The sequence below is a fragment of the Carex rostrata genome, chromosome 34 (assembly GCF_964058835.1).
Source record: "Carex rostrata chromosome 34, lpCarRost1.2, whole genome shotgun sequence".
In the NCBI taxonomy this organism is placed as follows: Eukaryota; Viridiplantae; Streptophyta; class Magnoliopsida; order Poales; family Cyperaceae; genus Carex; species Carex rostrata.
The window spans coordinates 4,790,409-4,817,487 of record NC_135951.1 but is presented as its reverse complement, the minus strand read 5'-3'; the positions used below and the strand labels follow the sequence as shown (position 1 = coordinate 4,817,487).

At 32.0% G+C, this 27,079-nt stretch overlaps 1 protein-coding gene and 1 long non-coding RNA gene across 4 annotated transcripts; one reads left to right on the top strand and one right to left on the bottom strand.

The window, feature by feature from the left end:
- Positions 1-123: 123 nt before the first annotated feature.
- Positions 124-23,947, top strand: LOC144548919 (cuscuta receptor 1-like). Of its 3 annotated transcripts, XM_078297636.1 has the most exons (8): positions 125-556; positions 1,308-1,466; positions 16,349-16,498; positions 17,153-17,314; positions 17,444-17,608; positions 17,717-17,860; positions 18,469-20,316; positions 23,398-23,947. In XM_078297636.1, the coding sequence occupies exons 1-8, from the start codon at positions 148-150 to the stop codon at positions 23,745-23,747; spliced, it is 3,387 nt and encodes a 1,128-aa protein (XP_078153762.1). In that variant the 5' UTR covers positions 125-147; the 3' UTR covers positions 23,748-23,947. The 3 variants fall into 3 exon arrangements, with proteins under 3 accessions (XP_078153763.1, XP_078153765.1, XP_078153762.1); XM_078297637.1 differs by lacking the exon at positions 1,308-1,466 and having other exon boundaries at positions 124-556; XM_078297639.1 differs by lacking the exons at positions 16,349-16,498; positions 17,153-17,314; positions 17,444-17,608; ... (1 more) ...; positions 18,469-20,316; positions 23,398-23,947 and adding exons at positions 1,611-1,775; positions 1,868-2,011; positions 2,643-4,995 and having other exon boundaries at positions 124-556.
- Positions 5,604-6,487, bottom strand: LOC144549169 (uncharacterized). The gene is made up of 3 exons (XR_013509601.1): positions 6,420-6,487; positions 6,159-6,227; positions 5,604-6,067 (listed from the first exon to the last, which is right to left on the bottom strand). It is a non-coding gene; the product is annotated as an uncharacterized LOC144549169 (long non-coding RNA).
- Positions 23,948-27,079: the final 3,132 nt, after the last annotated feature.

The window sequence follows — 27,079 nt, the reverse complement described above, 5'->3', positions numbered from 1 at the left end:
ATTATAACACTTAGAAGACCCTTCAAATCCCTCGTCAACTGTGATAGGTGATAGGTCTGGTCAATTACCCAATTGCACCACCATTAATGTATAAATGTAGTCCTGTTGGATCAAGCCCCAGATCATCAATCACACAAGAGAGAAGCAATGAAATTATTATTGCCAGTAGCGCTTTTGGTTCTGGTTTTGGTTCCAATAATACAGTGGGAGAATGCATGTGTGAGCGGGTCAGACTCAGACTCAGAGTCAGAGTCAGTACAGTGCAGGGAAGAGGAGAGGTTGGCTCTTCTACACATCAATGCTTCAATTCACTTTCCTATTCACTCTTTAGATGGCAAGTGGGAAGGCAAAGAGTGCTGCCGATGGGAAAGAGTCACCTGCCATCCGATCACCGGCCATGTCACGCAACTTGAACTCGGTGTATATGATGATGTTGACTGGTCCGATTATTTCCATGGGGGTATTTCACTAAATGCGAGTATGTTCTTGCCTCTCCGTCAACTAAGATCCCTGTCATTATCTGCACATGGCATATACAATTGTACGGATGGTGCTGGTATGTATCTTCACATACGTTTCTTTCTTCTTTAATAATTAATTATGTATGTATGTATATATGGCTGGTGCTGATTAACAATGACATATATTACAATTAAGTACTATATACGGGTACTTAATTAACATATCTCCTTAATTTCTGATCAAGACTATAAAACTACTCAACTGTAATTCCTCCAATTCATGATATCTAACGTCATTCTAGGGAAAAGTAAGAAATATATTAAACATTTCTAATATTTAAATAAAAAATTAAAAAATTTCTAATAAATCAAATTATATTGTAAATAAAAAATTAAAAATTAAAAATTTCTGTTTTGTAAAAAAAAAATGTAAGAATCTCACCGGTCAAAATTTCACCGGCCCCAATTCTTGAACCAATGAAAAAATAACCAGAAAGAAGTTGGGAAATGGATGAGATTTTGACCGGTTGGGGCAATTTTCGAAATCCGTTGCAAAACTGAGAAGAATCTGATTTTTTTTTTTTGAATATTAATAAAAATTTCGGTTAAATTAAGGCACCAAGCCTTTACTATAAATTACTTGCACTTTCCAATTGTATTTCATAGATGCCAATTTTCTAGTAGAACAAGTGCAATAAAAAAAATAACTAAAACAACCTCCAAAATGTATATTTAGCTAATTAGTTTATTAGAATCACTACTGGTCAATTTCAGGTTTATTCGTGTTAAGAAAAGAAGAAAGAACTAAACAACTTCTAATGCAATTTTTCATTTGTACTTTTTCAGGACTTGAAACATGGTCCAATTTGACCAAGTTGGAGATTTTAGACCTTTCTGACAACTATCTGGACGGAAGCATCATATATGATTTAGCGAGTGTTCCATCACTTCGTGAACTAGACTTGAGTGATAATAATATAAACAGCAGTAGTCTACCCATCAATGGTAACAAAATTAAGTTAATTAATGTTTATTTATTTAATGAGCTCCCTTCTTTAATTAATTGATTAAAAATTAAAGGTTCTCCATGTATTCATGATCCATCTTTTATATATATTCAATGATATAATGAGCATATCCTTTTATCAGGGTTTGAATCTTGGTCCAATTTGACTAAGCTACAGATGCTAGACCTTTCATACAACCATTTGCTGATAAGCATATTTTCGTCCTTAGCCAAAGTATCATCACTTCGGGTACTTTATCTGGATTATAATTATTATCTGGAAGGCAATATTAATGTCCCTGTGAAAGGTAACCATATTAATTAATTATATGTATTACAACAAGAAGTATTATTTTATTATCTTAAATTTGACTGATATTTTAATGGAACAATCTGACAGAGCTTATAAATGCACTAAATTTGGAGGTGCTTAGTCTAAGCCTTTGTGAGCTTTCTGGGAGTTTACCCGATTTGGGACATTGGTCTTCTCTAAAAGCCCTTTCGTTGACGGGCAATGATCTAAATGACACTTTATCATTAGAAGGTAATTATAATGTAATACACAATTAAACTTTATTTTCAATATAAAAGAAGTTATAATTTCTACAGTATCTCTACACCGGTAGATCATAGATGTTTGACATCATACAATTTGGTCAAAATGGTATAATATAGAACACTATAACATAATTAACAATATTATTCTTCTTGTATGGTGGTATTAGATTTTAATTAGTCATTTACTAATGGTAGGGCTGCAATGAATAGTTAGATAAGAGTCCAGTTAAATATATGTTTATTTGTCCATAAAACTGTGTAAGGGCCCAATTAAGGAAACTTTGTAATGCACCTTGAAGACTTAGAACCATTTCTTGGACAGATTAAAATAATATAAAGAGTATTCCTTATCAATTCTCTATTTCATATCAGAGCAATCAATATATATTTTTATTATATGCAATTTAGTCCATAAAACTGTTGTTTATTTTAAATTATTTTTGTAGCTACTTCTATATATTTGTGTTTCTGGCATATAACACCGAGTTTTAAAACAAAACAAAACAAAAAGAAAAAAAATGAAAACATAGAAATTAAGAAATGCTATCTCATAATTGCGCTCACTGCATTTCACATAGATTAATCTTATTTGATGCTCTTTCTCGTTAATATTGTAGGACTATGCCGACTGAAGAATCTTGAAGAGTTAGATCTTTCATCCAACAATTTTACTGGAAATCTTCCTCCTTGTTTGGGAAATCTTTCCTCTCTTAAGCTAGTTGATTTGTCATATAATAAATTTCAAATAAAATTTCCATCCTCCATTTTTGATAGACTTGTGTCCCTAAGATACCTTTCCCTATCCAATAACCAGATCGAGGGGACTCTATCCATGAGGTCATTTTGGAATCATTCTAATCTTGAAGTTCTGAGCATATCAACTTTAGAGTCATCAAGCTTCCGAGTCAAAGTTGTGAATATGCCTTTTCAGCTTCAGGTTCTTGAACTCGCTAATTGCATTCTTGATGTTGAGCCCACTTTCTTATATTCTCAATATAAATTACGAGCATTGGACCTCTCTAATACTGGCTCCAAGGGTCCTCTTTCAGTTATATGGTTGTTAAAAAACAATACGAACTTGATCAAATTAGATTTGCACAAAAACTTCTTCATGGGGCCTCTTCAACTTCCATTTTTAACTCATGAAAAACTCTCATTATTGGATATATCTGACAACCATCTTGGCGGAGAATTACCAGGTAACATTACCACTAAGTTTCCAAATTTATTGTCCCTGAGCTTATCGAAAAACTATTTTCAAGGCCCTCTTCCTCTCATCTCTACACGCAACCTCGAAAATCTTGATTTATCTAGTAACAATCTCACGGATGATGTACATATTAGTTTTTCGAGGATTCAGCCTTCTTTTCCCAATTTTATGGATCTTTCAAATAATAAATTCTATGGATCTTTCACTGACAATTGGAATTTTACTCAAGGTTCAACATTATTGTTAAATAATAATAATATAAGTGGATATATTCCTTTTAGTATTTGCAATACCAGTTTCGAAGTATTGGACATCAGTAACAATGAACTAAATGGTGTTTTACCCAATTGCATTGGAAGAGCTGATATTTGGTCTTTGAAGTTAAGTGGAAATCATTTAGAGGGGTCCTTACCTTCGTTGGAGATGTCGAACAAGCTTTACCATGATTGGCAAAAGCGTTGGTTGCTTGACCTTTCAGATAACAAGCTTTCTGGATCAATTCCTCCTTGCTCGAATGACACAGCCTTAGAAATTATAAATGTGAGCCAAAACAACCTAACTGGAAACTTTCCGATAACATGGTTGAATATTTCTATGATATATGCCATTGACATTGGGGAAAACTATTTATCTAGAGAGCTTCCAATTGGTTTGAAAGCCAATCTCAGCATACTCCTAGCGAAAGAGAATATGTTTGGAGGACTTATACCAGAACAAATATGTCAATTCAGATATTTACGCATACTAGACTTGTCCTACAACAATCTTTTTGGAAAAATATCATCATGCATTATAGATATGGGATCAATAGTCAACGATTCCTCAATTAGTGAAAACGACAGGTATGAATCTGTTCCTGGTGAGGGGGACTCGAACTTCGATGATTCCAATTTTCTCATTCCCATTATATATTTTTTCCAGATTGATGGCGCAAAATTATCAAATTTTGGATTGGAACTTGTTTTAAAAGGAAGGTTAGATTTATATTTTGAAGATATTTTACAAATGCAGGGTATAATTAATCTGTCTTCGAACAGATTAGTAGGCAACATTCCCAAAGATATCGGTCGAATGAATTGGTTGATAACACTGGACTTGTCGAACAACCATTTAAGCGGTGGAATACCAAATTCCATATCCAATTTGCTCCAATTAGAAAATTTGGACCTCTCTCACAACTCTTTGACGGGAGAAATACCGAGAGAAATGACTAAACTAACCTCCCTTGCATCCTTCTCTGTGGCATATAACAACTTATTCGGTCCTACATTAGGTGTAGAAGCACAGTTTATTTCATTTGATAATAGCAGCTATGAAGGCAACCCCGATCTCTGTGGGCCTCCCCTGTCAAAAATTTGTGGCTCTACTCCTAGCACAACACAGCCTTCCCTGAATAAAATGAGTGAGAACCAAAGGTATGATGGCACCGATTTACTCATATTGTTCGGTTCTTTCTCCCTTTTCTTTGTGGTCAGTTTTTGGTGTTTCATGCTTGTTCTTTATTTCAATAGAAATTGGCGTTATGCTTTATTTACTTTGGTGGACTAGTATGGTGATATGATATATGTGAAGGTTGTCATTTCTGTTAGAAAGATTGGAGCTGCTCTAACTCTAAGGGGGTAGTTGAAGGACAATTTGTTTTAGTTTTAATTTGGAAGGATATGTTTTTTTAATAAGTATCTAATATATATGTATGATGTATTGTAAATCTTAATTTGATGAATTTTGGGCTTGAAAAAATATGTAAGACAACTTTCGCATATTTTATTTGATGTTGATGCATTGCTTCCAAAAGTGTGCTATAATTTTCATTACTAGGAAACTTTTGGAAACATTACGTGATATTATGTAAAGTAGGAAATATTATATAATTTTATATACAATCATCGGTTGAACAATAATTCCAATACTAAAACCCAAACTAAAAAAACGGAGGACGAGCCTAATTTGAACTGGACTTCCAATGGACAATGGATGCGCAAGGAATTAATAGAAAGAGAGATCAGGTTCTTTAATTAATTAGTTTGGGCAGTGGGGAAAGAGAGATTTGCATTTGCTTTGATTTTATTAATCTATTAAATTTAAATTTAATTCGGTTTTGTTGTCATAATTAATTAATTAATGTCATCAGTAATTAAATTAAGCAGTAATTAATGGTGGGAGTGAGGAAGAAATTAATTAGAGATCAATTTTCATATCTCGTAATTAAAAAAGACTTTGACTGATACATGCACGTTGCCTCTCTCTCACTCTTTCAAGGTCAAACATATATATATCCATTTAAATTTGGTTGCCCAATTTATTTAATTGTATTTTTATGGCTTGGAATTGGATGACCGTAGTAAACTGTTAAGTGGGCCCGCTTGAGGCTGATTCGGGTATGGAAAAGTTGAAGGGTAGACTGCCTGTTGCATCGACCTGTCGCAAGATTGATGCATTTGAGAAAACACAAAAAACCCAAATTATAAGGAAAATAAACAAAACACAATGACTTACAAAATTAAAATGAATTGAGATTTTAAGATTTCCGGTGGAGGAGAAAATTCCATATTGTCTCTCTAAAAGATCATATAATCATCAATGCAGCAAACGACATTTCTTTGAAGGTTGTGCTCCTCGTTAAGGATCGATGTTCATAAAGTATTTAAATTTTTCAAGAGAAATTAATTGTGAAATTTTTGGGATCTTCAATACAAGTAGGACTGGGATAGAAAATGTGAAATATAGGCTTAAACGAAGAGATATGGAGTCTTGCTTACAGCTTTCCGAAGAAGGTTATCCATGTTACAATCCTTTGTTGCATCAACTGTTTGCAAGCTTCATCGACAAGAACTTTAAAAAAAAAAATAATGTCAGAGTTTTGGATAAGGAGAACATTTTCAAATCCATTCTTGTACTTGTGTAAAAAAAAAAATTAAAGTACCTCCACTTGGCACTGCAACGATTGTACATAGTTAATTATCTCGTCAAGCATGATAGCTTTTCCTACCACCTACAATTCAATTTATCAAAAGAAGGGAAATTGTGAAGGCAAATTATAATTCAGATCCACTTTTTTATATCCAAGGCCACCACTTCCTTCATTTTACAAACTTATGTCATCCCTTCTTTTCTTTTTATTCGAGCTATCTCTATAATATCAAACATGAAGGGGCTTTTCTAGAACTAACACAAACATGCTTACTTTATTACAGTCAGGTACAAGGTCCTGCAACAACTTCATCCTTTCACTGTTTTTTTTCTCTTCTCACCAAATAACAACATACCAACCATTAATAAATTAATAGAAAAAAGAGAAAAAATTACAGACTAACAACTAAACATAGATTCAATTGGGAAAGTTTAAAACCTCAATTCAATCAAAACACAATGTGGAAAAGAAAACCCATCAGAAATAAATAAAGTATAATTATTCACAATTGACATGCTAGCGAGCAAGGATAAAGCATAGCAGACTATCTTGAAAACTTATAAAGTGCATATCAGAAAGAAATAAACAACAATACAGCAAAATTAAAATGGAGTATTTAAAACTAAGAAAAATACCCTTTCAGCAAGGCTGTGACTCTCCTGGCGTGCATGTGGATATAGTCTTTAGGCGGCTCAGCCAGTTTTTAATCAGTGTTATTACTATCATTTTTATTTTTATTTTCTCTATCGTCATTATTATTTTCTGAGCTGTTACTATTCTTCTCGTCTATACGCCCTCCACCCCCACTTTACAGTCAGGTTTGTCCCGTTTTGCACTTGGTTAATTTCTCATCTGACATCTAAAATTTTTGAGGAGAAGAACATAATAATTCTATTAGATTTCATATGTATACATAACAGAAGTGATGATAGAGGTACATAAATAAAACCGATTATGTATCCATTACAGAATGGAACATTTTCAACCAATTTTATCCGAAGCAAAAAAAGAGCGCGCACTGAACCAAAACAGAGAGGAAGAGCAGAAACACTTGACATGTGGCATTAAAAAGACACACAGCGGACCTATTGGCCAGGCCGAAGAACTTGTTCGATGTTTTGCCTGAGAGAATTGAAATTGAAAAGTACCTTAGAATTAGCAGTGCCAGAGGAGGCGAGAGAAGCCTCCTTCCCTTTCTATTTAACCCCAGCCTTTCTTTTCATCCCATTATTAGCACCACCACCACTCTCTTGCACTTGTTAATTCCCCTTCTAACTGGGCCCCATCAGTCATCACTGCATCCATGAGAAACTGGCTGCTTGACACATGCGAGAGCTGTCCAGACAAAGCCCTGTGGGGCCCACTGCCAAAGCATGACATCCTCACGGCGCACTCCATAAAGCTCTGATCAGGTGGGAAGGGCATTGAGTTTAGGTTCATGCTCGGTACAGATATTTTGCTTTTCAACAACAATCATTTCTCTTTTAAGAATTTTCATTATCTTATTTCCCTTATTTATTTCTTAAGCATTTTAAAATGGAACAAATAGCTAACATGGTTTTATTCATTCACTAAAAGAAAAGAAATCTAATTCTGGGTAGTATGAAAGCTTATTAAAAAATGCTATGGGAACGAAATCACATAAATGAAGAAGAAAAAAAAGGAAAAAGGAAGTTCTTTCGGAAATCGATAGGATCTTTTCTAAGACCAGCAACATCAAATTAATCCATAATCACCTGCAAACTCTCCAGTGAGATGAGGTGGATAGTTGTATGGGATAGGGCCAAGCCAGCGGGGCCTGTCAGACCCATACTAAGGACTGTGAATGAAATTATTTACATGTGAAACGAGCTAATTAAACATATTTTTATGAATTAATAAAGCTTCTTATGATCTCAGTAGCATACATACATAACTGAGGCCTCCGAACCGTTACCTCTAACTTTGCATGAATCCCAAACCTCAATAATACTGCCCGTGCTAGTCCGAATCTCAAAACGGTTCAGGGTAAATTTCAAACCGTAAGGTGAAGGGAATCTTTTTTACACATATTGAAGAGGACTTCGAGTAGCCGTTTGACTGGCACTTAAATCAAACTTGTACTGCCTTTCCCATTTTTTCAATTTCAAAACCGCAGTTTTGTTTTTCGGTTTTATAAAACCGTAAATTTAATCTGCGGTTTTGTGAAACCAGAAAAATAAAATATAATTAATGGACAAAAGCAAAAGCTTATGGAAATTCTCATACTTTTGGATTTCTTTTTATTTATTTTCTCATTTTACGTGACTAGGTAAAGGGCCTTTTTTTCCTTGCGACAAAAGATTTTGGAAGTCGCGGCAAAGTTTGACAAAGCAAATGGTCATGCGTGATAATGTGAAATTTGCTGGTCAAAAGTGACCCAATTTGTACTAAATATGCACTCAAAAATATTATGCACACTAAAAACCATTCTTTTAAGTATATCAAAACATAGAAAATACTTACAAACAAAAATTTTGAGGAGAATAATAAGGAAAGATGATAACAAGGAAGATGAACCCGAAATTTTTATTAAAATTCAAAAAAATATTTAATTTCAAAATCTACACTCTCGGTGAGGAAAATTCGAAAACTGCTCAAACTAGGAATTTTTTTTTTGGTTCTAGACCTTTTGTCTGGAAATTAATTTCCTGATTTTAGAGATTGAAAACTACAAATCAATTTTCCGGTTTCATTCCAAAACCAGAGATTAAATTCACGGTTTTGACAAACCAAAAAAAAATTCATAGAATATAATTAATAATAGTAATTAATTAAAGAAATCAAATCGACATTTGGAATGAAGATTGGGAACGGGTGATTGATATAGATCATAGTGTTTAGTCTTAATTCACCACAACTGTTTAGTCTTAATTCAAAAGTAGACTATATTTTGCCAACAAACTGTATAATTAGTCTTCTTATTTTCCAACAGCTATATAAGTTATACATCATTCGAAATTAATAGTAATTAATTCATACATCATTTTTATTTCATTCATACGAAATAATATATATATGATTGATCTGCACTAATTTAAGGCTTATTCAAATATATGTCTCAATTTCCATGAGATCGAATGGGTGAAACTTGAGGCTAACAGGTATAAATAAATACATAAGATGATTTTCTTTTATTATGCATATCTGAATTTTTATTATTTGAAAAAATATACGTATGAAATTAAAAACTATAAAGAAAATAATTTTGAGGTCTTTCATGAAATTATTATCACATTTTTTTTATGATACATAGAAGACCTTTCAACTCCCTTGTCAACTGTGTTTTTTTTTGCTTATTGAGGGCATTAATAAAAAATCAGCTATAGATCATGTATCCCTCTTTGGGATAATACCATAATGGTAGCTCATTAATTTTTGCTTCTTTGAAAAAGTACAACAGTGGATTGATTAACGCACTATATGTAATCATTATTTAGGTGGCTGATAAAATTGACTTGATCGTTTACTTGATGCTACCAAACGAAAGGACTTGTAGTAATGGCCAATTAAGACTTGAGCTATGGAGAAAGACTCCTGTCTATGCGTAAGGAATACTCTGAACCTCTCTATCTTTTGTCTTTTCCCGAAGACTCGGATCTTTCTAGAGGTGCAAATGGGTCAGATATTATCCGAATTTGTATCTGAAAATTAAATACGGACATCCGATATCCGAATATCAGTGCGAATACGGATATGATTTTAAATTTTAATTATCTGTATTTGAATAGTAGATACATACTCTATAATTTAATACATATTATGATTTTTTTTATTTTATTCACTATTATAAAAAAAGGATATCCGTATCTATATCTGGTTAATATCCAATTCCTATCCGTATTCGTCAAATATCTGATCCGTATTCGTATCCGAAAAATAAAAATAGATACGGATATAGTTTTACTACTATCTGATCCGTATTAGATATGTTTGCACCCTTAGCTCTTTCTCAGGTTCTATTATTGCAAACAGTTAGTTAATCGTACTGCCGAGTGTTTTCTTAAATTTTATTCATATAATGTTGGAGATAATTAATAAATTTTTTCTCTTCGTATAATGCACAGTAATAAAACATATTTTTTTTTCTATTTACTTTATTTCATTTTAAAAATATCTTAAAGTATATTTGATAGGAAAATTAAATATGCAGGAACCAGTGTAATTTTGTTGGTCACATTACAAATTATATTTTGCAAAAGATAAAAGTGAATTGATAAGAATAAAATTATTGTTTATTTAAAGTGGTGACAGGAATCATCATTTTTTGTTCACTTTCTTCTTTTAAAGTGGACATGACCACCAGAAATACAAAGCATTACTTATTCTCTTTGGTACTTTAACTTTCTTCTTTTACTCATTATTCCAGGTCAAATACAGTCTTAGGGCCTGTTCGGCAACCCATTTCCCATGGGTATTCTAAGGAAAAAGAGAGGTAATGGTATATTTACCTATATGGTGTTCGGTAGCTTGATAAAATACCTATTATTGTATCCATTTTGAAATCCATCATGCTCTTTACACTAGCTTTTGTTGAGAAAAGAAAAATCACTCAAACCTCCGTTTTTTTTCCCAAATTGACTTGTGGCAGCACTCAAATTAAAGATGGATGAAATTAAAAGATGAAATTATACTAATCAATGCTTATTTAAAATTAACTTGTACAACGGATCACCATTGTAAATTGTGTATAATATTTTGTTATAATTTTTTTGTAAATTGTTATAAAATTGCCGCAACACTATTGTTATAAAAAATTTCGTTTCTAATAAGTCACCAAATTTATATTTTTATAAAATTACTTATTTATAATATTTTGTAAATTATAATTTTTTGCATGAAAATCTTATTGGTAAAATTTAATTTTATTAAATTGTAGGTTTTAAATTGGTTTAATAAAGAACATTATATATTTAATTTATCTTTTTAATTAGCTAAAATTTGATTTCCTTAATTCTAAACGTGTCGCAAAATTTGTATTTTAAATTACGTAAACATTTAACATTATATCGTTACCCCTTATTCATTTCGGATCTAACGTCTTGATTTACCTTTCGGATTTAATTTAATAAATTTTATTTTTTTGTGTTAGTTTATTGTATGTCTTCATAATTTAATTCATTCTTTAATTAACTAAATATTTTAATTAGCAGTGATTTACAAATTGTTAGTTACTTAAAGATTTAAAATTGTTAGTTAATTAAATATTTAATTTTTTTTAGAATCTGATATATACAATTATATTGATCATAATCAGTGATTAGTATTAATACACTTAATATAGTTTAATTGTAGTATTACATCTTCTATAAAAATAAAAATAACAACCAACATCCTAACAAATTTCTCATGCATTTGCCGAACACCTATATTCTAAAAATTTTCACGGGTTAAATAACTTTGGTTTTGACAAATTGAAATTCCCAATCCCAAATGAAAAATTCATATTCCCTCTAAATTCCCATGTTGCCGAACAGGCCCTTATTCTTCTTTTGCATACCCACTATCCGTTTTCAGATTCTCTATGACATGATCTTCACATATATATTGTGTATTGAAACTTCATAACAGTAATTTTTTTTTTTAATCTGCTACAGGCAATTGCTCATAGATTGTTTATCTTTGCATATTATACCCTGATAACTTGTATAATCATGGATATAATTTCTGAAAGGTATGATTATAATCTTCAGATGTTTATATCTTCTCATATGAATATTGGAGAATTATTCTCCCAAGTAGACAGATATGGAAATAACCCAAATATGGGTACAGATTTTGAAATTTTATAAATTTTTCAGATATTAATAAAAATTTCGGTAATTTTTGTTACAAATGACTAAAATCTGCGTAGAAATTAAAAAAAAAATGAATTTTCGTGCATTGGAAAATAAAAAACTTTCTCCTTCATGATAAAATATGTAATATATATATATATATATATATATATATAGAGAGAGAGAGAGTTAGGCTGGGGTGCTATGGATAGCATAGTGGCCTCCCGTGCTACGGCTCAATATTCAAGTTTTCAAAATCCAAACGGTCGATCCGAACCGTTCATTGTTTAATCCATATTGAAATGTGCTTGGAGACCAAATTTTACATTTTTTGGAATTTTTTTGCTATTTATTAAGATGGTTTCAAAATCGCTGTTTTTATTAAAATTCTGCACCACTGGAAAACAGCGATTTCAAACCATCTTAATAAATAGCAAAAAAATTCCAAAAAATGTAAAATTTGGTCTCCAAGCACATTTCAATATGGATTAAACAATGAACGGTTCGGATCGACCGTTTGAATTTTGAAAACTTGAATATTGAGCCGTAGCACAGGAGGCCACTATGCTATCCATAGCACCCCAGCCTAACTCTATATATATATATATATATCTCTAAAAATAAAATATACTAGATAAAATTGACTTGACTTATGACTTGAGGGCGTCAACGTATGGACTGGATCAATATATGGAGTAGATTTATGTCACTGTATATAGAAAGACTATAGTTAGATTAGAATGTTTTCTCTTTTATTTTTCTTTTTCTATTTTTTAAATTGCTTGGTAGTGGCTATCAAGTTGTTGTTTTTTCAAAAGAATTAATTTGATATTTCTCTGGTTATGGCAGACAGTTATAGAAGTACTATGGGGAGTGTCTTCTTAAATTTTTCCGTTATATAAAATGAACAACTATAAATTTTGATAGGGAGATAAAATATGAAGATATATATATACAGGTTCATTTTAATGATCACTCTCTTACAAATTATATTTGGCAAGAAGATATATAATTGTTATTTATAATAAAATCGGTGATGCTCCAGAGGTAAATATTATTTCACTCTTGAAAACTTACCTTTCAATTTTGAAGTCGCTCGTCAACTGTGTGACCGATTCATTACCCAATTGCTGCACAGTTTATTTATTTCTAAGAAATTAAGATCATCCTTATCCTCCTATAAAATGTAGTCTGTTCAAGCCCCAGATCAATCCCACAACAGACTAAAAGAAGAAATTATTATTTATTTAAAGTGGTGACAAGCAGAATCATCATTCTTTCTTCACTTTCTTCTTTTACTGGACCTGATCACCAAAAATACAAATTAAGCATTACTTCTCCCCACTCATATATTCCAAAGCAAATATAGTCTTAATTAGCAGACTAACAGCTAAATGGATTCTTATTCTCTTTGATTATATATGTTTGATTGTGAAGTAAGAGGTGGAGTACACTCCTTACTCTACACTTAAGTAGTCAAATGAAAAATAAAATAAGAGAAGTAAGAATGGAGTAAAAAGTGAGCTAATCCAAAATAACTTATTATATATCACTACAACAAAGTAGACACTTTTTGCGAGGGAAAAAACGCATTTATAACGGTCGTTCGTCGCAAAAAGAAAAAACTGAACAATGAAAGTAGTCCGCCACAAAAAGTCACTTTTTTATCCTCGCGAAAAGTATCTCATTCTTGTAGTGTATACTTCTCCTGATGGATTAACTAGCTAGCTATAAGTATATAATGTTTTAGGAGAAGTATTCATGTTAAAAGTATTTAATGTTTGCAAAAAAGAAATTTCAAACATCAAACAAAATAATCTTCATTTAAATTTATTAACAAAATATTTATGTGGGACACGAATTTACATTCTCTTTTATTCTATTTGTCCTCCTAATATGAACCAAGAATACAAGGAAGGAGGTCATATTTTCAATTGAGCAATTTTATAAAATCATATCTCTTTATTAAAAGATACGACAATCTTGGAACATATTTTTTCTCTTCTTTTCTTCTACAATTTTAATAATAGTTATTTCAATTAAGCACCATAAAAAAACTTCCGTTTAAAAAAATATATTTAAAACTAAATTCAAATCATTAGATTCACCGAAAAACAAAATTTACGGATTAATAAAATAAAATAAAATAAAATGCTTAATCCTGAGAATATGAAATGCAAATTAAACCATGTGTATAGTCTAAATGGATTTTCTCTTCTTTCTTTTTTTTATTGATAGTCTGATATGAAAATATTTGTTACAGATTTGTACTGAGAGGCTGCCGCAGAAAATCCGAAGAAAATTTTGGAGAAAGCAGGTGACCTATTTTTGCGTGTCTCTGACAGTGCGTACCAACTATTCGATGACTACTACGTCTTGGGATTTTCTATGACATGATCTTGACATATTGTGTGTTGAAGCTTGATAAACAGTAACTTTTTTCTTTTTATGTGCTAAAGGCAAAGCCCCACTCGCAATTGCTTATAGATTGTTTATCTTTCTTTGCATATCATACCGTGATAACTTGTATAATCATGAGTAATTTCTGAAATGTATGATTATAATCTTCAAATGTTTATATCTTGTCATATGAATATTAGATTCGCATAATTGTTTTTTCAAAATGTTCATACAATCTATATAAGAACAAAATGAGTCTAATATTGAATAAATTCCCTGTCTATATGTTCATATTTAACCTTTTTTTATTTAAACGTAAAAACCTGGATTATTTTTATCTTAAATTGATTGGTGCGTAATATTATTTCTTCGCGCAAAGCATTTAGATATTATATATAAGAGAAAACTATATATGTTTTGTGTTATCTCATATTGAATGAAATTATTTCGGCAAATAAGTGATGTGCAAGTTATAATATTAATTCCTTCTTCTATTGCTTAATTATTGCAATTTTGGTTATTTTAGTCAATTGTGCTTTGTTGACAATTATATGTATGTCATTGATTATGATGACTTCTAGAATACTTAACAAAAGAGATTTATTGAAAGTATGTTTCGTAAAATAAAATAGAGTATTATATCATTTTGTATATTACAAATGTTGTTAACGAAGATTAATTAATCATGCTTTTATGAAAATTTATATGGGTACATCTTATTTGAAATAAATGGTAAAGTTTAGGATTAAAACAAATAAGTTCCTTGGGCATGTTCAGCTACAAGAATGGATTGAGAATTTACTTTGCTACCAAGAGATTGATATATTTTTATTATGCATATCTGAAATATATCTATGAAATTAAAAACTATAAAGTAAATAATTTTGAGGTCTTTCATGAAATTATTAATCAGGAAGCAATACATTTTTTTATGACACTTAGAAGACCTGTCAACTTCGTCGTCAACTATGCATAGTAGGTAGAATTTTATTATTATCCTATAAATCAGGCCACATTCTCTATTGAAGCCATCAATATTCACACAACGGATAAAGCAATGAAGTTATTATTGCCAGTAGCGCTTCTGGTTCTGGTTCTGGTTCTGGTTTTGGTTCCATTACAGTGGGAGAATGCATGTGTGAGCGGGTCAGAGTCAGTACAGTGCAGGGAAGAGGAGAGGTTGGCTCTTCTACACATCAATGCTTCAATTCACTTTCCTATTCACTCTTTAGATGGCAAGTGGGAAGGCAAGGAGTGTTGCCGATGGGAAAGAGTCACCTGCCATCCAATCACCGGCCACGTCACTCAACTTGACCTCGGTGTATATGATGATGTTGACTGGTCCGATTATTTCCATGGGGGTATTTCACTAAATGCGAGAATGTTCTTGCCTCTCCGTCAACTGAGATCTCTATCATTATCTGCACATGGCATATACACAGGGGCGGAAGGTAATGGATTCAAAAGGAGGCTTAGCTATCCCCATCCCTTGAAAATGTGTAATTTTGTCCATTAAATTTTATAATTTTTATATGTATTAATACTTTTAGTCCCCTCTATAAAATAAAATTACATTACTATTTTTTTCCTAGCCCCTCTCATCTCAATATTCTAGTTCCACCCCTGCATATACATACAATTGTACGGATGGTGCTGGTATGTAATATCTTCATGTTATTCATTCTTGTTTAACAAATAACAATGACATTACAAGTACTTCTCATTTTGATTTAGCATTTGTGTTGACTACGGGTACTTAACATATCTGCTTGATTTATGAAACCACTAAACTGTAATTACTCCAATTTTGGCACAACATACTTATTTCGATATGTAACGTGATTATAGTTCAAGGTCCTAATTATTTAATTGGAACCCATAAAAAAATGTATATACCTTAGTTTAATAGAGTAACTGGTTAATTTAAGGTTTATTCATGTTTACTGTTAATAAAATAAGAAAGAAATAAACAAATCCTAATGTAATTTTTCGTTTGTTCTTTTTCAGGACTTGAAACATGGTCCAATTTAACTAAGTTGGAGATTTTAGACTTTTCTTTGAACTCCCTGGACGGAAGCAATATCATATATGATTTAGCGAGGGTTCCATCACTTCGTCAACTCGACCTGAGTTGTAATTATATAAACAGCAGCAACGGTAACAAATTCAATTAATTAATGATTTATTTAATGTGCTTCCTTCTTAATAGGATATGAGAAAAGAGAATATTTGTATTAATAGTCTTGTGTATTTGAATATAATGACATGACATCTATTTATAATTGATTAATATCATAGTAGGAAATATCGGGCAATACCGATACGGATCGGCCGATACGTATCGGTATCAACCTACCCCGATCCGATCCAAATGCAATTTGATTAATATTTAGTTAAATTGCATTAGAATTAGTTTATTAGAGTCACTACTGGTCAATTTCAGGTTTATTCGTGTTAAGAAAAGAAGAATGAAATAAACAAATCCAAATGCAATTTTTCATGTGTTCTTTTTTAGGATTTGAAATATGGTACAATTTAACTAAATTGAAGCATCATGTATGTTTAATTTGAGGCCATGCACCCAGCCTCTACTATAAATTACTTTCACTTCCCAATTGTATTTTCAGATTTGAATTTTCAAGTACAACGTTAACGAGTGCGATACAAAACACTAAGTCTTAAACAACCTCAAAAATATATATATTCGCCTTAGTTAATTATAATAACTGCTTAATTTGTGGTTTATTCATGTTAAGAAGAGAAGAAGGAAATAAACAAATTCTAATGCAATCTTTCCTCATTCTTTTTCAGGACTTGAACCATGGTCCAATTTGACTAAGTTGGAGATTTTAGACCTTTCCAATAATTACTACCTGGATGGAAGCATCATATATGATTTAGCAAGTGTTCCATCACTTCGTACACTCGACCTGAGTGGTAATAATATAGACAGCAGAAGTCTGCCCATCAACGGTAACAAAATTAAGTTAATTAATGTTTATTTATTTAATTAAAAGTAATTCTCCATGTATTCATGGTCCAACTTATATATATTGAATGATATATACTTCATCAATTATCGCATGCATATCCTTTTGTCAGGGTTTGAATCTTGGACCAATTTGACTAAGCTACAGTTGCTAGACCTTTCAAACAACCAACTGTCGATAAGCATATTTCCGTCCTTAGCCAAAGTATCATTACTTCGAGCACTTTATCTGGATAATAATTATATGATGGAAGGCAGTATTGATGTCGCTGTCAAAGGTAACCTCGATCTCATAAATGAATCATATTAATTTTATGTATGACAACAACAAGTCTTCTTTTATTTTCTTAAATCTGATCGATTATTTGAATGGAACAATCTAACAGAGCTTATAAATGCACTAAATTTGGAGGTGCTTAGTCTAAGCGGATGTGGGTTTTCTGGGAGTTTACCCAATTTGGGACATTGGTCTTCTCTAAAAGCCCTTTCGTTGGAGGGCAATGATCTAAATGACACTTTATCATTAGAAGGTAATTATAATGTAATACACAAGTAAACTTTGTTGTCAATATGAAAGAAGTTATCATTTCTGCAGTATCTCTACACCGGTAGATCATAGATGTTTGACATCATACAATTTGGTCAAAATGGTATAATATAGAACACTATAACATAATAATTAACAATATTATTCTTCTTGTCTGCTGGTATTAGATTTTAATTAGTCATTTACTAATGGTACGGCTGCAATGAATATATAGTTAGATAAGGGCCCAGTTAATTAAATATATGTTTATTTATCTATATTAAGGAAACTTTGTAATGCTCCTTGAAGACTAGCTTGAACCATTTCTTGGACACATTAAAATAATCTAAAGAGTATTCCTTCTCAATTCTCTATTTCATATCAGAACAATCAATATATATTTTTATTATATGCAATTCAGTCCATAAAACTATTGTTTATTTTAAATTAATTTTGTAGCTACTTCTATATATATGTGTTTCTGGCATATAACACCGAGTCTTAAAACAAAACAAAAAGCATAAAATTAAGAAATGCTATCTCATAATTGCGCTCATTGGTTTCACTATATTAATTAATCTTATTTGATGATCTTTCTCATTAATATCGTAGGACTATGCCAACTGAAGAATCTTAAAGAGTTAGATCTTTCAGACAACAGTTTTACTGGAAATCTTCCTCCTTGTATGGGAGATCTTTCTTCTCTGAAGCTAATCGACTTGTCATCTAATCAATTTCAAATAAAATTTCCTTCATCCATTTTTGAAAGACTCGAGTCCTTGAGATACCTTTCCCTATTCCATAACCAACTTGAGGGAACTCTATCCATGAGGTCATTATTGAATCATTCTAATCTTGAAGTTCTGAGCATATCAACTTTAGAGTCATCGAGCTTCCGAGTCCAAGTTGTGAATATGTCTTTTCAGCTTCAGGTTCTTGAACTCGCTAATTGCATTCTTGATGTTGAGCCCACTTTCTTATATTCTCAGTATAAATTACGAGCGTTGGACCTCTCTAATACTGGCTCCAAGGGTTCTCTTTCAGCTGTGTGGTTGTTAGAAAATAATACAAACTTGATCAAATTAGATTTGCACAAAAATTTCTTCACGGGGCCTCTTCAACTTCCGTTTTTAACTCATGAAAAACTCTTATTATTGGATATATCTGACAACCAACTCGGCGGAGAATTACCAGGTAACATTACCACTAAGTTTCCAAATTTATTGTCCCTGAGCTTATCAAAAAACTATTTTCAAGGCCCTCTTCCTCTCATCCCTGCACGCAACCTCCAAAATCTAGATTTATCTAGTAACAATCTCACGGATGATGTACATAATAGTTTTTCGAGGATTCAGCCTTCTTTTCCCAATTTTATGGATCTATCAAATAATAAATTATATGGATCTTTCCCTAACAACTTGAATTTTACTGAAGGTTCAACATTATTGTTAAATGATAATAATATAAGTGGATATATTCCTTCTAGTATTTGCAATACCAGTTTTTTCGTGTTGGACATCAGTAATAATGAACTAAATGGTGTTTTACCCGATTGCATTGGAAGAGCTGATATTTGGTCGTTGAAGTTAAGTAGAAATCATTTAGAGGGACCTTTCCCGTTAGAGATGTCTAGCAAGCAAGACCGTTGGTTGCTTGACCTTTCAGATAACAAGCTTTCTGGATCAATTCCTCCTTGCTCTAATGACACAACCTTAGAAATTATAAATGTGAGGCAAAACAATCTAACTGGAAACTTTCCGATAACATTGCTGAATATTTCTATGATATATGCCATTGACATTGGGGAAAACTATTTATCTGGAGAGCTTCCAATTGGATTGAAATCCAATCTCAGTATGCTTCTAGCAAAAGAGAATATGTTTGGAGGACCTATACCAGAACAAATATGTCAATTCAGGTATTTACGCATACTAGATCTGTCCCACAACAATATTTCTGGAGAAATACCATCATGCATTATAGATATGGGATCAAAAATCAACGATTTCTCAATTAGTGAAAACGACATACATGAATATGTTCCAGGAGGGGCAGAGTTGAACTTCAGTGAAGCAAATTTTCTCTTACCCATTAGATATGGTGTCCACATGGATGATGTAAAATTATCAAATTTTGGATTGGAACTTGTGTTAAAAGGAAGGTCAGATTTATATTTTGATGATATTTTACAAATGCAGTGTATAATTGATCTGTCTTCGAATAGACTAGTAGGCAACATTCCCGAAGATATCGGTCGAATGAATTGGTTGATAACACTGAACTTGTCGAACAACCATTTAAGCGGTGCAATACCAAATTCCATATCCAATTTGCACCAATTAGAAAATTTGGACCTCTCTCACAACTCTTTGACGGGTGAAATACCGAGAGAGCTGATTGAACTAACCTTACTAGAATCCTTCTCTGTGGCATATAATGATCTATCCGGACCTACATTAGGTTTAATTAGAAGGACAATTTATTTCATTCGATAAGAGCAGCTATGAAGGAAACCCGAATCTATGTGGGTCTCCCCTGCCAAAAAGTTGTGCCCCTACTCTTGGCATAACAAAGACTTCCCCGAATGAAATGGGTGACAACCAAAGGTACGACAGCACCGATTTTCTCATATTGTTCGGTTCTTTCTCTCTTTTCTTTGTGGTTAGTTTTTGGTGTTTCATAGTTGTTCCTTATTTCAATAAAAATTGGCATTATGCTTTGTTTACTTTGGTGGACTAGTATGGTGATATGATATATGTGAAAGTTGTCCTTTCTATTAAAAAGATTGGAGCTGCACTAACTCGAAGGGGGTAGTTGAAGGACAATTTGTTTAGTTTTAATTTGGAACCATATGTTTTATTATATGTTTCTTGAATAAGTACCTAATATATACACGTATGATCGATGTATTGTAAATCTTAATTTTATGAACTTTGGACTTGAAAACACATGTAAGACAACTTTCGCATATTTATTTTATGTTGATGTATTTCTTACAAATTTCTTAAGTGCCCTATAATTTTCATTACTCGGAAACTTGGAAACGTTACGTGATATTATGTAAAGTAGGAAATATTATGTAATTTTATTTACAATCCTAGGTTGAACAATAATTGCAACACTAAGACCCAAACTGAAAAAACGGAGGACGAGCCTGATTTGAAGTGGACTTACAATGGACAATCCATATAAAGCCCAAAATTGAAGAGGGAAACAAAATGAGAAACCGTTTTGGTAATGAAACATTAGCTATAATACTTCAAAGATGCTTTTAATTACCAGTCAGAATAAAGTTAATTATATTGAAAGGTATCTTGACTAGTCAAACTAAAAGTTAGAACAATAAAGGAAAGTTGGTATTGGTCTCCTTTCAAGGATTATTAATTACTTGTTCCAAGAAAGTTGGTCTCCCTTTCAAGGATTATAAATTACTTTTCCAAGAAATTAATTAAACAAAATAGATACTAACTATAATGCCTTTCAACATGTTATGTAATTTGAGATGACCTTTTGATATTAATTCGATACAGCAAACCAAAAAAATGTATTTGCAATTAAATTTATCTAAAACATAGTAATTTTTCAGAGAATCGAACCAATTCAATTTAGTAACAATTAAAATAAATAATTAAAGTCGCATGGAATTTGGGAATCGGCTATAATAGAAATATGCATTGCATACGTCTATAAGACCATCACATGTTTTTTTTTTTTTTGTTACAATTAGCATCCTACACATAATTAATTAATTTACCACCCAAATTATATCCCTAAAAGATTATAATTAAATTAAGTGTTCAGCTTCTCCTACGGCTCCATTCACTCATCAACTCAGGAGTCGTCACAAATTAATTAATTGATAATTAATCAATTAATTTACTTGGTCTTCTTCCCCGTCAATGGATTGATCCAATTGACGGATGGCAGGCCGGAGAGCAGCTACCACCACATCAGCAAAGGCCTTAATTATGAACCGATGCATGCTCCGGTCGTAGATTTGCACAAAAACTTCTTCGCAGGGCCTCTTCAACCTCCATTTTTAACTCATGGAAAACTCTCAATATTGAATATATCTGACAACCATCTTAGCGGAGAATTACCAGGTAACATTACCACTAAGCTTCCATATTTGTCGTCCCTCATCTTATCAAATAACTATTTTCAAGATCCTCTTCCTTTCATGCCTACCGGCAATCTCCATACTCTAGATTTATCAAGCAACAATCTCACAGATGATATACATAATAGTTTTTCGATGATTCAAGATAGTTTTTCAAGGATTCAGCCTTCTTTTCCCAATTTCATGGATCTATCAAATAATAAATTCTATGGATATTTCACTGATAATTTGAATTATACTCAAGTTTCAGCATTATTATTAAATGATAATAATATAAGTGGATATATTCCTTTTAGTATTTGCAATACCGGTTTCGAAGTGTTGGACATCAGTAACAATGAATTAAATGGTGTTTTACCCAATTGCATTGGAAGAGCTGATATTTGGTCGTTGAAGTTAAGTGAAAATCATTTAGAGGGATCCTTACCGTCGTTGGAGATGTCGAACAAGCTTTACCGTCATTGGCAATAGCGTTGGTTGCTTGACCTTTCAGATAACAAGCTTTCTGGATCAATTCCTCCTTGCTCTAATGACATGGTCTTAGAAATTATAAATGTGAGCCAAAATAACCTAACTGGAAACTTTTCAATAACATGGTTGAATATTTCTGTGATTTATGCCATTGACATTGGGGAAAACTATTTATCTGGAGAGCTTCCAATTGGTTTGAAATCCAATCTCAGTATGCTCCTAGCAAACGAGAATATGTTCGGAGGACCTATACCAGAATAAATATGTCAATTCAGATATTTACACATACTAGATCTGTCACACAACAATCTTTCTGGAGAAATACCATCATGCATTATAGATATGGGATCAATAGCTAATGATTCCTTAATTATTCAACCCTATAGATATGTAGATTCCCCAAGAGGGGGGTTCCCGGACTTCAGTGATGCCAATTTTCTCTTCCACATTAGATATCATCCCAGCATGTTTGTTGCAAAATTATCAATTTTTGGATTGGAACTTATGTTAAAAGGAAGGGTCGATTTATATTTGGATGATATTTTACAAATGCAGTGTATAATTGATCTTTCTTCTACTAGTAGGCGACATTCCCAAAGATATCGGTCGAATGAATTGGTTGATAACACTGAACTTGTCGAACAACCATTTAAGTGGTGCAATACCAAATTCCATATCCAATTTGCACGAATTAGAAAATTTGGACCTCTCTTACAACTCTTTGACGAGAGACACAACAAGAATGAGACACTTTTCGCGAGGATAAAAAAATGACTTTTTGCGACGGACTATTCTCATTGTTTAGTTTTTTCTTTTTACGACGGTACTTTTTGCGATCCTACATTAGGTGTCTACTTTGTTGTAGTGAGAAATACCAAGAGAACTGGCTAAACTAACCTTACTGGAATCTTTCTCTGTGGCATATAATGATCTATCGGGTCCTACATTAGGTTTCGAAGCACAATTTATTTCATTTGATAAGAGCAGCTATGAAGGCAACCCGAATCTCTGTGGGCCTCCCCTGCCAAAAATTTGTGCCCCTTCTCTTGGCATAACAAAACCTTCCCTGAATAAAATGAGTGAGAACCAGAGGTATGACGGCACTGATTTTCTCATATTATTTGGTTCTTTCTCCCTTTTCTTTGTGGTCAATTTTTGGTGTTTCATGGTTGTTCTTTATTTCAATAGAAATTGGCGTTATGCTTTGTTTACTTTTGTGGACCAGTATGATGATGTGATATATGTGAAGGTTGTCCTTTCTGTTAGAAAGATTGGAGCTGCTCTAACTCTAAGGGGGTAGTTGAAGGATAATTTGTTTTAGTTTTAGTTTGGAAGGATATGTTTTCTTATATGTTTTTTGAATAAGTATCTAATATATATGTATGATGTATTGTAAATCTTAATTTTATGAACTTTGGGCTTGAAAAGATATATAAGACAACTTTCGCATATTTATTTTATGTTGATGCATTTCTTACAAATTTCTTAAGTGTGCTATAATTTTTATTACTCGGAACCTTGGAAACATTACGTGATATTATGTAAAGTAGGAAAGATTATAAAATTTTATATACAATCCTCGGTTGAACAATAATTCCAACACTAAGATCCAAACTAAAAAAACGGAGGACGAGCCTGATTTGAAGTGGACTTACAATGGACAATCCATATATATAAGGCCCAAAATTGAAAAGGGGGGAAACCAAATGAGAAGCCGGTTTGGTAATGAATCATGCTACAATACTTAAAGATGCTTTTACCAGTCAGAATAAAGTTATATTGAAAGGTATCTTGACTAGTCAAACTAAAAGTTAGAACAATAAAAGAAAGTTGGTTTTGGTCTCCTTTCAAGGATTATTAATTACTTGTTCCAAGAAAATAAACAAAATAGATACTAACTGTATTAATTAAATATGATATTAATTCGGTCCTAATTAATGACAGCAAACCAAAAAAAATGTATATGAAACAGCAATTAATATGTGTTTGGATTTCATTGCCGTTTAAGATCTAAAACATAGTAGTTTTTCAGAGAATCGAACCAATTCAATTTAGTGACAATTAAAATAAATAATTAAAGTCGCATGGACTTTGGGAATCGGCTATTGGGTTTTGGATATTTTTTAAAATTTTATTTATTTTTTGGATATTAATAAAAAAATCAGCTATAACCGATTTTTTTATATATATTCAAAAAATAAATAAAATTTAAAAAAATATTCAAATCCCAACTGAAATTCAAAATTTACCCAAACCGGTTATTCAATAACCGGATTTGAGACAAATGTCCGGTTATCCAATAACCGAACTCAAGAAATATAACCGGTTATTCACTAACAGGAAAGTTATTTTTTTTTTTTTTTTTTTTTTTAAAAACATAAATTTCTAATTTTTTTTTTTTTTGTATTAAAATATTATAAATTTTGAATATATTTCTTTGAAAATAGATGGAATACAATATAATTTGGTTTATTAGAAAGACTGCAACAAATAACTCGGATCAATATTTTTCAGGCCGGATTTTTCGCGGCTGTAAGAAAAATTAATATATTTCTTTATGTGTTATTGGAAAAAAAATAAAAATGTTTAGATTCTGAGTTATTGATCCCGGTTCAAAAGTCACTGCTAGATAATCTAGAAAATATTGTGATCCATCTAGTACATTTAATTAATAAAAAATTGTTTCTATTTTGAGAATTCATTTTGAAAAACAATCATTAAATAAATTAAAGTTTTTGTTTTTTTTTCAAAAATAGATACAACTTTTTATAAATTAAATCTCCTTGAAAGATCACAATATTTTCTGGATTACATAGAAGTGACTTTTGAACCGGATCAATAACTCAGAATCTAAGCATTTTTATTTTTTTTCCAATAACACATAAATAAATATATTAATTTTTCTTACAGCTGCGAAAAATCCGGCCTGAAAAATATTGATCCGGGTTATTTGTTGCAGTCTTTCTAATAAATCAAATTATATTGTATTCCATCTATTTTTAAAGAAATATATTCAACATTTCTAATATTTTAATACAAAAAATTAAAAAAATTCTGTTTAAAAAAAAAACACACAACCTAAAAAAAAATACAAGTCCGGTTAACCATTAACCGGATTTGTTATTTTTTTTTTTTAAATATATATATATAACTTTCCGGTTAATGGTTAACCGGATATACTGTTTTGAGTTCGGGAAACCATTAACCGGAAATTTGTCCCAAATCTGGTTATTGGATAACCGGTTTGGGTAGTTTTTGAGATTCGTTTGGGTTTTGGATATTTTTTTAAATTTTATTTATTTTTTGGATATTAATAAAAAAATCGGCTATAAATATGCATTGCATACGTCTATAAGACCATCACATGTTTTTTTGTTACAATTAGCATCCTACACATAATTAATTAATTTACCACCCAAATTATATCCCTAAAAGATTATAATTGATGATGACTCATCCACTCATCAACTCATGAGTCATCACAAATTAATTAACTTGATCTTCTTCCCCGTCAATGGATCGCTCCAATTGGCGGCAGGGAGGCCGGAGAGCAGCTACCATCACATCAGCGAAGGCCTTAATTATGAACCGATGCATGCTCCGGTCGTTCAACTCAAGATAACAAAACAATAGCTCTTCTAACAAGTCCCAATCCAATCCTTCAAATTGATGCAGCATCTCCCGCATGGACTGCTTGAAATCCTAATACGGGTCATCAGAATCCGTGCTTACCGCAATGCCGTCCCCTGGAATATTAATCAATGGCATATGATCACTTGATGATGACGACGTTGTTAGATTAATTCCACGGCCGACGAGCTGGATGCTAGCACTGACTCATGATCACTTGATCGATGTTGAATTTGATGATGACATGAATGGTGACACGACCAGTACTTCTGAAGATTTAACCCTTTGGTCGAGAGTTATCAAGCCCGATGTGGAGGGAGACATGAAGAATCGGTGGTACGATGGCGGAACCATGAGCTCCTCTTCCTCAAGTATTGTGCCCGATGTAGAGGGAGACACGAAGAAGCGATCTGATCTGATCTGATGGTGGGACCATGACAGCAGTGTTGTTGTATTGTGCCAGCACCTCTAGCAGTTGGTCATTAATTATTTAAATTGCAATCAGATCATGAGAGACCTAGTGAGCAAAAACTATCAAAAATGGCGCCTTAATTCCATTAATTACTTGGGCGTCAGGGGGATCGGAGTGGAGATGGTGACTCGCAAGTTTTCTTGGAAGATGTTTCAGCTACTGGTTAATTGGATATATATAATTAGGTGAAGGTGAAAGGGTTTCTTCTTCCCCATATAAAATTTGTGTGTATCGATCTTCTCCTCTTCTCTCCTGTTTGATTTATATTTGGATGGGCAAGGAATTAATTTATAGAAAGAGAGATCGATCAGGTTTCTATATATATATAATTAATTTTTATTTCTCTCTCTTTTATTTTATTTAGCTAATTAATTAGGCCTAAGCAGCAATTAAGGCAGTGCATGGCAAAGAGAGAGATATATATATATGCATTTGCTTTGAGTTTATTAATTAAATTTAATTTAAATTTAAATTTAATTCGGTTTTGTTGTCATTATTAATTAATTTCATCAGTAATTAAATTAAGTAGT